Below are 13,240 nucleotides of genomic sequence, written 5' to 3'. Positions count from 1 at the left end.
AGGGGGGTTGAAACTCAATGATCTTTAAGCTCCTTTACAACCCAGGTCAGTCTATGGCCACTGCCGACTGCCTCAAGATGGCCACCGACCTCCCCAAGATGGCCACTGCCCTCGTGCTGTAATGACTCACCTCTGCACAGGACAGTGCCTGCGATGTGGGCAGGAGGCGAGGCTGAGGACCACGCGTGTGTAGGGACAGGTGTAGGGACAGGTGGGGGGCCAGCCGCAGGTGGTGACTGTCCCGGAACATCAACACCTGAAGGCCCCGTCGCAGTGTCACAATAGCAGCAGTAGTTCGGTCAGCTTTTCCTTGTTTTAAAGACTCAGCCACTAGTTTCCAAGCAATTAATAAACCTGGGGCACTCGGGTCACCCTTGGTTGCCGCTTCCCACAGTTCTCCACCCGCACGTTCCCTGGATTTTATTTCAACTACTTGAGTCCTTTAGCCATGATAAAAGCAATTGAAGCTGGGGTTTTCTTATGGTGAGTAACACCTCGCCCAGTGAGAATTTTCATGAAAACTTTACCTATGGATTCTCCTGGCTGCTCACCTTACCTCCAGGCGATTGTTCCCGCTCTCGTTCTGCTGGCTCCAGCTCTCCTGTCCCCGTTGTTCATCAGCCCTGCCCAGGTGCCATCTTGGAGAGTGTGTCGGTCAGGATCCAAATGGCTTCTTTTGGCCTCACATTGGCTTTTATCTTGCAAGCGACTGTCCATCCAAGATAAAACAATTTTTCCATTGGCTCCTAACTGTTGTCCACAGCCCCGGTTACCATTAGGACTGGCCGGTCCCTCGTTTGTTACACTCCTGTTACACCCTGCTGTTGCTTGTTACATTTTCTGGTCCACGCCTTTTTTTCCTTCAAGGACAGAGCCTCGTCTCTTCAAGGTCAAACCCTTCTCCAACAGGGTGTAAGGGCTCATTGGTGTGAGGACTGGGAGGGACAGAGCAGCGTTTGTTATTAAATCAGCCTGTATCAAGACCCTCAAGGTCTACCAACCTGTGTGGATACATGTGAATCACAGAATCATAGCCTGGCCTGGGTTGTAAAAGGACATCAAAGATCATCTAGTTCCAACCCCTCTGCTGTGGGCAGGGTTGCGAAACCACTCCAGCAGGCTGCCCAGGGCCCCATCCAGCCTGGCCTTGAATTCCTCCAGGGATGGGGCATCCACAGCTTCTCTGGGCAACCTGGGCCACTGCCTCACCACCCACACAGTGAAAAACTTCCACGTAATATCCAACCTAAATCTGCCCTCTCTCAGTTTAAAACCATTCCCCCTTGTCCTATCACTATCCACCCTCGTAAACAGGTGTTCCCCGTCCTGTTTATACGCTCCTTTCAAGTACTGGAAGGCCGCAATGAGGTCTCCCCAGAGCCTTCTCTTCTCCAAGCTGAACAATCCCAGTTCCCTCAACCTTTCCTCATAGGAGAGGTGCTCCAGCCCTCTGATCATCTTAGTGGCCCTCCTCTGCACCCGCTCCAAGAGCTCCACGTCCTTCCTGTGCTGGGGGCCCCAAGCCTGGACACAGTACTGCAGATGGGGCCTCACCAGAGCAGAGCAGAGCAGAGGGGGACAATCACCTCCCTCTCCCTGCTGGCCACCCCTTTTTTACTGCAGCACAGGACATCGCTGGCCTTCCAGGCTGCAAGCGCACACTGCTGGCTCATGTCCAGCTTTTCGTCCACCAGGACCCCCGAGTCCACGTGTAGATGCAGCGCTTCAGGACATGGGTTAGTGGGTTGGGTGGTGTTGGGTTGACGGTTGGACTTGATGATCCTTGAGGTCTTTTCCAACCTGAATGTTTCTATGATTCTATGTCCTCCGCAGTGCTGCTCTCAAGGAGTTCTTCTCCCACTCTGTACAAGTACCTGGGATTGCCTCAGCCCAAGTGCAACACCTTGCACTTGGCCTTGTTGACCTTTGTGAGGTTCTCATGGGCCCACTGCTCCACCTTGTCCAGGTCCCTCTGGATGGCATCCCTTCCCTCTGTTGTATCAACTGCACCACTCAGCTTGGTGTCGTCTGCAGATTTGCTGAGGGTGCACTCCATTCCCTCATCTGTGTCCTTGATAAAGATGTCAAAGAGCACCAGTCCCAGGACAGACCCTTGAGGGACACCACTGGTGACCGGCCTCCATCCAGACATAGAGCCGTTGACCACCAAACTCTGTAACTGCTTTAAGAATTAGTAAAAATGTTTCAGTAGCTTTGTGGGGGATTTATTAGTTGGGACATGGGGTTTCATTGCTTTGGGTTTTTTTTTCAGCCACGTTGCGATGGGTTCCTATACTTTGCTTCCATCACATCATGCTTCCATCCCTGCCAAGAGTGACAACACGGGTCTGGAGAGGTTCTTCAAGCCTGGTGAGAGCAGCCCCAGGGCTGAGATGCTGTCCCCGAGCAGCTTTCCCAATTTCTCCCCAGTTGAAGAGGTCTCATCTCCCCATCTGGGGCTCTACCAACCCAACCCATCAGCTTCACAAAGCTCCTGTACGACTGGCAGGGAGTGGCCAGCGAGCCGTGGCACCGAGCCATGGACAGTTGGTGGCTTCCAGGAGCTTAAAAGCCTCCGAATAGTCCCAAGCTAATCCCTCACAGTCATCAGAATTTTTACGAGGAATTTTCTGTAGGAGGAAGGGGGTCAAACTCCATGGGGAGCGGAGCTGTGCCGGGCTGTGAAACGTGCACCTTTAAGGTGCAAAGTCAGGAAAAGGACAAACCCTCCCAAGGGAAAACCCGGCAGAGCATTTTATGGGGTGTACGTGAAGCCTTTGGTTTATGGCAGCTGGTACAGAAACCCTATTGCACCCTCTGCCATAAAACCCACCTTGCAGGACATTGGCCACCACTGGGGACGGCTCAGCACGGAGAGGGGACAGGGCAGGGGATTTCCAGGGAAAGAGCCTGCGTTTGCCGTGTGAAGGGTAGCAGACAGCCCTGAAATACAGAATCAGCCCAAGCCTTCTCCCTGGTGACCCCAATGCCAGCCGTCCCCTGAGCCAGGGAACCGCCTTTGTCACCTCCAAGCAGGTTTTCAGCTCCGCTCTGGCCTGGGATCGCTTAGGGTCACAGCAGGAGGTCACATCAGGGTTTGTCACTTAAGTGAGTCACGAGGGCAGGGGGATTGGACTAGATGATCTTTCGAGGTCCCTTCCAATCTCTAACATTCTGTGACTCTGTGACTGTGACTCTGTAACTTCACTCTTGCTCAGGGGTGGTACTTGAATTTCCAGATTTGGCTTAAAAGATGCTTTTTTAATGGTTTTTAAATTTTCTGACTTGTCCCTCCTTTAACATGTTGATTTCACCCACTAGAAAACTTTACGTGTTCCTCTGGGATGGGCAGTGGAAACCCTTGAGGCAGCTGCACCCTGCTAGCAAGTCACACCAGGCATTTCGTGGATTAATTTGGGATTGTAAGTGTCCTGCACATTTTATTCCTGCTTCTGATCATAATTCCCTAAAGATGCTGAGGTCCAAACCCTTGGTTTTCACAGTATTCTGCTGGGTAGGAGATACAGCAGCACCACAAACTGAAGGTAGGAACCAGAACTAAAAGACCAAGCAGAACTCTCTCCATTTATTTGTATTTATTTCCATTGACTTAAAGCAAATCCCTTAAACAAACCTGAGTTAAAAGGAAGAGGAAAGCAGAACTACCATTCCCACTGCTTTCCACCCTTTTGTTCTTCAGAGCTGAGCAGCTCGGTCCTCATCTCTTCGGGCAAAGCTCGGCGCAGATGGTTGGATGCATTTCAAGCCCATCTCAATTCAAGACCTGCATGACTATAAAACCTTTCTGAACAAAATCTGACCCATTGTGGTCTGGGTAAATAGGAAAAAGGCTTGGGAAAGATAAAGGAGATTTGGGAAAGATAAAGGAGACTTTAGAGGCAAGTCCCATCTTTTTAGGAACTAGATCTCACTTCTGGTCCTTTCATCCTGGGCTTGTAGTACAGGGGATGGGGGGAAATCTGGTTAATTCCCTAATCAAAGAGAAAGCAGAAGAGGAGAGTGTATTTCATCACTCGCTGAATATATCGTTCTCACGGGCCAAACGTTATCTGTAAAGCTGTAATATTAATAACCTGGAATAACACCAAGAGTTATGGGGCTGATGGTGGTCCAACACCCTCAGACAGAGCTGCCGCATAACCCCGCGTGCCTATCTCAGCAGCTCTTAGCTCCTAATCATACATCTTACTGCTCTATTTCAGATCCGGTAAGAGCAGCAACTTTGCACCATAAAAGCAGGACTGACTCAGAGGATATCTGGATCTTTATCGGGTCTTTAGCCCAGGCTCTGGGCTCAGCGTTAGTAAAGTTCAGGGATTTACGCAGCTGAAGACAAACTGGGGGTCTGGCGCTCGCACTCTGTTTGCTTGGCTTCTGAGTCCAGGAGGTGGAACAAGAAACACAATTCAACACACTATTAAATCCCACTGTGGTCGGGCAAAGATGGATTTAGTGCCAGCCCAAAGGTTGGCTGACTCCTCGAGAATATATGGGGAGAGCAGAATTAACATCAGCACATTGGTAAAATAGATACTGAAATCCATCCACCCGGATACATGCTTCCAGCTAAGCAAAGAGCCCTTCACTCTGCAATTAGTAGACCAAAACTTAATTTGACAAAATACCTTAGCTATTTAGTAAAAAACCAAATAAAAATAAAGCGTTCACAAACACCGCCTGCTGTTGAAGCGCAAGGGCAGGGCTGCAGCGGCCGATGGGGCAGCGGTCACTTTGGAAAGTGCATTTCACGGGCTGTTAACCCCAGTGATGGGGAGGCACAAGGCAACGATGGTTTCATTACAGCGTGATAAAGGACAGCAACGCATCGCACTTCACCGTCCATCCAAGGGGTTCTCCAGAGCAAATCCATCCGCCTCGCGGGGTGCAGGGTTCCGAGCAGACGGACACGGAGGAAGCTCCAGAAACACACCTACGGAAGCGCCGGGACCTGAACCCCACTGCTTGTGAGCCTTAATGAAATAGTAGCACACCAAAAAAAAAAAAAAAAAAAAAAGAGACACAAGATAAACCAAACCTCTGCAACAGCAAATCATGGGCCAGCCCCAGGGGCACACACCAAGAACCCCACTGGGAACCAGGTGCAGTGTGACTTCAACTCGGGGGGGACAGGGATGTCCTGAGCTGGGTCCCACCCAGCCTTTTATGCCCAGCTCCTATTTCAGCCAGTGTTTCTGGCCTTTGAAAGCAACATTGGGCTGCAGGTTAGTTATACAACAGTGAAAATTCTCCTTCTGGACATCCATGCAATAGTTTTTCTTGAAGGCGATGAAAAAAAATAAAAGTTTCAGCCCCGTTGGAGTCTGCAGTCTGGGCATCCCCTCTGCTGCCTGGTCTGCAAGGATCAGCCCAACAGCTTTGCAAAACCCTGTTGGAGAGGCAGCAGAGGCAGCTGGGGTGTGTATTTGAGAAGAAATTTGTGCAGGGACCTGCCCAGCGGCTCCCTCTGCTCTGGTGCTGTAGGAAGGGGAGCAGGGCATCACCCCAAGCTGATGGAGCTGAAGAGGAAGATGACCTTCAGCTGGATTAAAGAGTAGCCAGGGGATTACCAAGAGTGAAATGGTATCTCCACTGTGGATTTCACCAAATCCTCATTTATTATGTCTTGGTAATAAATCAGTAAACCACTCTGATCCCGATTTGATTTAAACCCTATGGACCCCAAGCAAGTATTTCCCAAGGAAAAAAAAAAAAAAGCCTTAACCCATGGGAAAGAGAGAGAGATCCCCTTGACTCCCTGTTGTCTGTAATCAAATATGTACCCAAGAAGGAATGGGAACATGAGGGTCACGAAAAATGGCATAGATGCCAGGCTGGAAAATATTAATGAGCTCAGAAAATCAATGTCAACTTCAGCGGTGCCAGGGAAGAGATACGGTGGGATAATGGATGTTGCACAGAGCAAAAGGCAATTGTATCGTTGGAAATTACTTTAATATACAGTCAATCGAGTTACATAGCACTATAAATAAAACATGATAGAAATAGAAAAAGAAAATAGCTTTTTATAATTAATAACCCCGAATCACTCCTTTTTTTTTTTAAACATCTCTGGATAAATACTGAGAAACGTAACAAAAAGTACTGCTAGAAATGTGGTGATCATGAAAAAATTCTCGGAGCTGTTAGCTGCTGGGAGAGGTTATTTTTTGGCAGCCCTTGGGAAGTTCTTGAACTCATCCTGCTCCTTGAAAAAGAGCTGAGCAAGGATATGATCCGCTGTTTTACGGAAGTAGTCATTCATACGAAGAGTTTCCAGCTGTGAAGAAAAAAGATAATATTTTAAAAAGAATAATCACAGGTACCTGATGATTTTTACAATATTAATATGGAATATTAAAGTGCACCTCAAATCCAAGATGAAAATTAATAAATACCAAAGTCTGTACCGAATGACAGGCTTTACACTGGAATATCAAGACCGCTGGATACGTGTAATCTTAGATAAATACAAGGATTTATAAACTAAATCCCAGGATACGGCCTTGTTCAAGGCTGATGAATCTCCCCTTTCATGGGTGCTCAGTTTGCAAAGACCCTCAGCCTGTCCGGGCTGCTCAAGGACAAGCTCTGTCTCTCGAACACCAGCGGCACCTCCTGCACAAAGAGGATCCGAATTCCAGCTCTCTGACACACACTCACCCAGGAGCACGTCACACCCTACCACAGACCTTTTCTTTGCCTTCCCCACCTCCTGTTCCCATGTACAGAGTTTTGGTAGGTGCTGCATGCCAACCATTCACACCAGAAGGGAATTTGCACTGTCAGCATACTTGACGTATTCTTAGAATTTCTTTGGAAAGGCGTGCACCAAAGCATAGAGCTTACATGCAGGAGAAAAGCAAGAGATTATGTACAGCTGAACATTTTTTTTCACCTCTTCCCCCTATGAATTCTCACCTGGTTTCCTGTACTGTAGGCTAGAATCAAAAACAAATCCTCATCGCATACACTCTTGATATAATGTTGGGTTCCAACAGGGAAAAAGATGACATCTCCAATGCCAATGTTGAAGCTGGCGGTGACTCCAGCGAGAATAACTCCAACCTGTTGCAAGAAAAGCAGCAATATTCAACGTCAACAATTTTAAACAAGAATTTGTAATACCACTAATTGTAGTATTATTCATCAGGGCTGGGAATCAGTGATGAGGTCTGTCATTGTTTTACGGCCCAAACTCCGCCGAGGTATCCCTCACCAATGTAACAAATTACCTGTCCGCAGCCGCTAATGACGTAACCCATCTCGTTAGCGTTGAAGTGGAAATGAGGCTGCCCCAGTCCGTTGCTGAATATCCTCAGAGTCGCTAAGGTAAGGGTGTTTTCATGCTGAAAATGACAACAAAAATGTTCAAAAAACCATCTAGGTTTGTTATAACCGACAAAGCAGTGATGAATCCACACAAATTGCATCCTATGCCTTATGTTTGAATAGCTGCGGTACCCACGGGAAAGCACACACCTTGTTCAGCGACTCACTGAAAATTTTTTCTGTTTCATTTAGTCCAGTGCCATTTATGCGGTAGCGAGCCCACTGGAAGATTCCTCCGGGAAAAGGATATTGTGCTGACCCTAAAACAAAGACAGCTAATGAGCATTTCCACTGTGTTTCAGTGAATCAATTACAGATGCCCTCCTGTCTAGAAACACAGAGAGCTCTTTCAGACAAAGTTCTTAGATGAGTACCTTTGAGATCATAGAAGTACTGCCACACAAGCTTGTCTGGGGACTGCACATAGGTGGCATTTTGTACGAGCTCATTCAGGTTTGGTGGGAGGTTGACTGCTTGATCTTCCGCTTGTTTCTTGAATGTTCTGATGAAGTTAACTCCACCTCGTGGCTGCAGGACACACGATGGGTATTAAGTTGAGAGGTACACACAGCAAACTGTGGAATTAAAATTTTGCTTCATTGACTATCCCACCTTAGTGCCTTGTGGTGGACAAATTCTGCCTCATGGACACACCTCATCTGTTTAATGCCTCGCCCTGTCAAAGGCTGGACTTGATGATCCTTGAGGTCTTTTCCAACTTTAATGATTCTATGATTCTATACTCTGTTTTGCTCCTTTGCTTTGCCCTTCCTTGTCAGTTTCCACCAAGATTGGGAACAGAAGGGAAACTCGATCTGTCTCCCATCAAGCTGTTCCAAGGTGGGAAGGTCTATCACAATTCTGTGGTTTGAACACACAGATTCCTCAGACGCAGCAGAAACTCTGCGGCTGTATTCTTGCTCATGGGGCTTACCAACCAGTCAGCTCAACTAAGATCGGTTTTAACAAGGAGATGGACTTATCTATAGTTTCCTCTGAGACCTTCTCATACCACAGAATTCATCAAGGACCTACTGGGAAATTAGCTTTGGGCTTCACTATGTTATTTTTCCTTCCACCCTTGGAAATATGGAGGATCCTCCATGAACTGGGGATAAACATGAAGAATGGAAGAGAAAGTTTCTAGGAGAGAGCATCATCATTTATTTCTCCTTGTGTTTAAAGGAACACACAGGGTGGCACCGTGTTAACAAAGGACCTGTGTACATCCTTCCACACTGATGGGACTAAAGCGGACAGAAAGGATCCTCTCCAAGAAACATATAGAGAGCCTGGATGGCCATGTTAATGTGTAGAAGACCAGACAGAGGCTGGTTATCCCATCATACAGACCTGTAACGCTCTAGCTGCTATATCTTCTGGTGTGGAGAAAAACGCGTCGTCCACATCCAAGGTCTGAAGTTCTTCATGTGTTGTAAAAAACAGCAAGAACAGGCAGTCTTCTGATCCTACATTCTTTATCCAATGCACGGTGTTTCTAGGGAAGAAGATCACTTGCCCAGCCGTGACGTTGTACGTGGTAACCACGCTGTCGTCTGCACCAATGACTCCAATCCAGGCAGTACCCTGTGACATAATCAGAACTTAACGACCGGAATGGAAGTTTTCTCATTTAATCCATATGCAGTAAGTCAGTAATTCAAATAATTTGAAGGCTGTCAGGAGAAAACAGATCCTGAGGCACTCTCTAACAAACCTTTGTGAACTTAAATCCAGAAAAGCATTTAAAGTGACAAAAGTTTAGAAGGTTTAAGGAACACATGCCAAATACACATGGCTCATACTTAAACCATTTCTTATTAAAGAGGCTGTGAACAGCTATAAAGGAGTCATCTTTGACCAAAAACCACTGAAGAGAGGACTGGGTGTTTGTGGAATGCCTTACTGCAAGGAGGATCATCTCTGTGATCCTATGATGGCTCTATAATATAACTACTTTAATTGCACTTGGATCAGTACATAAATTTCTGTAAATTCCAGGCATCCAAAGTCTCCTCTCACCTCAGTTTTTATGCCTCATTGGAAGCTACAGGTGTTTAGTCCTCTTGCTGCTAACAACATTAAACAGCCTATTTCAACATCTGAAAATCTTATTTCAAGCAAGAAAACCAATGTCATACATCAATCAGTGGTAATTCTGCTTTTATTACCTGTTAACACTTGTATATTATGTATACGTAATTTTTTTCTTACATAGGTATGTCTTCTATATATACATGATGCTTTACACTGCAAAACCAACGGGGAAAGCTGAAAAAATCAGACAATACCTGCACGAGGTAGCCATGCTCATTGGCATTAAAATGCCAGTGGGGAGCCCGAAGCCCTTTGCTCTTGATACGTAAGGTTCCGAAAGTCATTTGGGAGCGATGGTTGTTGATACTTTTCCCGAACTCCATCTCTTCATCACTTTCATATTCGTTTACATCATTCCTGAATCTTGCCCACTGAATTTCACCACCTGGGTAGCTATATACCTGCAATGTTAGTGAGAGTGGAGAACTGTATCAATTGTGGCCAGCGATAAACATTCCAAAAATATTGTAGAAAATTCTTGGTCTGGGCACTACTGAAGGGACCTATTACTTTCCTCAGTGAGGATTCTCTCTGTATGTATTTTAGTTGCTTTTCACAATCATTTATATACTTTCTTATGTCATGATGCAATAACATTTTTTCTACAAATGAGAGATAAATCAAGAACAAAATTCTGGACTTTGATTTGGGAAATCAGTTACATATATCCTTAAACTTTTAGATTCAAAACATTTAGAACATTTCCTGAGTAAGACATTTTCCTGAATTTCTACAGTTGCAAACTATTTGGACCTAAAACTGTTCCTTCTCCAATATTTGTACTGCCTCTGCCTCTAGAACATGGTTTGTACTTGAAAGACTCACCTTGCGCTGAGGAAGGGCATATAAAAAGGGTTGCTCGCCTCTTAAACACCTTTGTTTGCATTCTTGAAAACATTTTTTCGTTTGAAAATGAATGACATATTTAAATCTAACATGAAAGAGTAACAGAAGGGCTGTTGTCAGTTTAAAGTGCCCTACTATCTAATCTATCCTTTGTCCTCTTGTGCTGGAAAGCAAAAATTAATCAGGAACTATATTTTATACAAAGATATATTTAGAAGATGGAGTATGTCTTTAGAGTATGCTCAAAGCATACATTTCTTTAAGTATAAGAGAACCTACATAATTCCCAGGGCTTCACTACATTGTCAATTAATTCATTTTAGCTCACTGAAACGAGATCATGGAGTTCAGGGGTTTTTTTGCAACATAAGAATTTGTTTGAATCCAGTCCTAAGAATGAAAAGATTAGTGTGCTAGTCAGCTGACATTAAGATTTGATCTTTCTAGTGTTGTTTCTCAGAATTTCATACTCTGTAATTTCACAATTGCACATAAAATTGTTGCTGTGTCTTGCAAGCCCAATTTGTTGGAGCAAGAGGCACTCCAGAGATCCATACCACCTCCAACATCTGTTATGAGCTGGAGTGAAATGCTGCCAGGAAGTTTGCATCCCTCCCCATGGATTATAAAAGAAGCCTGGATAACAGGTTTAGACCGATCACGTAATGCTTAAAAAAATAAGCTAGCTGAAATTAATTCATTAAACTTCTATATACAATGCTAGAATATTATTGCACAAGATGAACAAGCTACCTTTGATTTCCCCAGCTGATTCAGGAACTGGAATTTGATATCCACGCTTTTTTCCTCTGGTTGTAGGGAAGATGCACCATCGTCTGTCACACCCATCTCTTTCACAAAAGCAGGGTTGTTCACGTAGACCAAGGACAGGATCAGCACTCCGATTGCTGTGGTGATAACACAGGCCAGGAGACAAACTAGGAAGACTTTCATTAGCGACCAGCTGCCCTTTCTTTCCTGAAATCAATAAAAAGCCCCCCCCAAACAAAAAAGAAAGCTTTAGTAGATCTAACATGCAGGGAAAAGTTTGTGATAGTTCTTTTGTAATCAAACCAGTACATCTTTCAGAAACAAAGGCATAGTCAAATTTATCATGCTTTCATTATTTTATCAAGTTAAAGTGGTTTTCATCACCCTGGGGGGTTGGTGAGGACATTCAGGGTGTCCTGTCCCTGAAGCATTTTTGCTGCTGAAGTTGCAGCTTCAGATGAATAGAGACTGCATTCTCTGGCCCCACTTTTAAAACTCTATGCTGATTCTGGGTGCACAGCTTGACCAACTTTTAAAAACCTGATTTTTCGGGTGGTGAGTGCCTGAAAATGAGCTGTGAATCTTGACTGCTTCACCTGGACAATCAGAAATGAAAAAATTGGAGATTACTTACTGATTTTAACAAAATGACCTTTTTCATGACTCTTATTTGACAAAAGCTCTTTACAAAGAGACTTGTCTTGCCAGCAGAAAAGTGCTCAAAATATCACTCTATTCTATTTGGTAATAATCTTTTCTTCAGTTTAAAGTATTCCCTTTTTAAAGCTTGTGTTCAATTAAGTATCACAACAGTAACACTCAGACCACAGAGTTGCATCAGAGAACAAGGCTTTATGGTTAAATGCATTAGAAATCCCTGTTTTCCAGATTCAAAGGACCTTTAATTTACAGCATTTTTCACAGCAGTGGCACCAATTCCATAATTATTTTTAAAGTCGAAAGAACACTGCACATGTTACGTAATAATAACTAATACAGACAGCTGTGTGGAGTGAGTTACGCGGTGAGGAAATCCCTCGCCTTGATGTATTTGTAGCCAAGAAGCAGCACTAGGCGGGCTGCAAACAAATGTAACGGCTTATGAGCGATATGCCAGCTCTTATTGCGTGAAGTTAATTCAACTCCCAAGAAGCAAAAAAACTTTAATGGGAAAATTACAGGGAATTACTTTTCTCAAGGGCAAAAAAACGAATAAAAAACGAAACAGTACTCTAATGTGTAACTCAGTAGAGATACTAAACTTTCTCACAAGATGAGCTTTTAAGTAGCTCTGTTAAAATCAATGGGGAATCCTCCAAAGATAATGACTTTGTCCAGTAGTTAGAGGATAAAGAATTTAGCTATTAACTAAAGTGGGGCCAGGGAATGATGTCTCACAGTTCAGCTCCTCACCGGTGCACATGGAGCTCTGCATTTTAGGACCTTGGCAACTGAAGCCCTTTACAGCTTTTATTTTCCTCAGGACCTTCTTAATGGTATAGGATTGGGTCATATTACAAAACAGGGGTTTAATCTTCAGTGTGACTCTGTTAATAATATTTTGATAACACTGTAAAAGAAAATGACTGGTACCTGTTGCTTTGGCCATTCTTTTCCTTTTGAAGAACTTTGTATCCTCTCTCCGTGCATTTCAAACGCTTGGTTATCCATTTAGCAAAGCTGAAATAGATTAGTCTACAAAAGACAAGAAAAAAATCGAAATAAAAGAACGTTAATTCTGAGATGTGCTCAGATCGGTTACAGAGTCCCGGGAAGTGACTCATCTTCTTCTGCACAGTGACACTGATGGCATTTAGTGCAGTACCACTGTGCAGAAATGTGATGCAACACAAAAAACTCTTCTTCGCTGAGCTACAGCAGAAAGGTCTGACAATTTCCACATTCAGATTTAACATTATTCACGTATCACATGAACCCTAAGACACAACATGACAATGAGATAGAGTCTGAATCATTAAATACTTGGGGGGGAAAAAAAAAAAAAGCAGAGGCCACCTAGTTCCTATACCTATGTCAAGGACCTGATATATTTAAATTACAGTTTTTGGCAGGTTGCTTAATCGACAACCACAAAAACCGTTGGAGGTTCCAGAACTTCTTTGGCAACCCATTTCCCTGCTTAAATGTTATGATTGTTCAAAAGGTTTTCACAAGC

The 13,240-nt window shown here is 44.5% G+C and overlaps 1 protein-coding gene across 1 annotated transcript; it reads right to left on the bottom strand.

Moving 5' to 3' along the window:
- Positions 1–6,181: 6,181 nt before the first annotated feature.
- Positions 6,182–11,725, bottom strand: DYNAP (dynactin associated protein). The gene is made up of 9 exons (XM_010087398.1): positions 11,699–11,725; positions 11,047–11,271; positions 9,642–9,848; positions 8,704–8,937; positions 7,725–7,878; positions 7,501–7,610; positions 7,254–7,367; positions 6,940–7,086; positions 6,182–6,298 (listed from the first exon to the last, which is right to left on the bottom strand). Exons 1-9 carry the CDS (start codon positions 11,723–11,725, stop codon positions 6,182–6,184), a joined length of 1,335 nt encoding a protein of 444 aa, XP_010085700.1.
- Positions 11,726–13,240: the final 1,515 nt, after the last annotated feature.

Source organism: Pterocles gutturalis, unplaced genomic scaffold, assembly GCF_000699245.1.
Source record: "Pterocles gutturalis isolate BGI_N339 unplaced genomic scaffold, ASM69924v1 scaffold9096, whole genome shotgun sequence".
Taxonomy (NCBI): domain Eukaryota; kingdom Metazoa; phylum Chordata; class Aves; order Pterocliformes; family Pteroclidae; genus Pterocles; species Pterocles gutturalis.
This window is presented reverse-complemented; position numbering and strand designations above follow the sequence as displayed.

Bases quoted from the DNA above. Each gene is read 5' to 3' on its own strand.
- DYNAP (XM_010087398.1), bottom strand. From the start codon at position 11,725: ATGAAAAAGGTCATTTTGTTAAAATCA. The intron at 11,272-11,698 runs GTAAGTAATCTC...TATTGATTTCAG, and splicing joins AGGTCATTTTGTTAAAATCA to GAAAGAAAGGGCAGCTGGTC. The intron at 7,879-8,703 runs GTCTGTATGATG...TGTGTCCTGCAG, and splicing joins TAGCAGCTAGAGCGTTACAG to CCACGAGGTGGAGTTAACTT.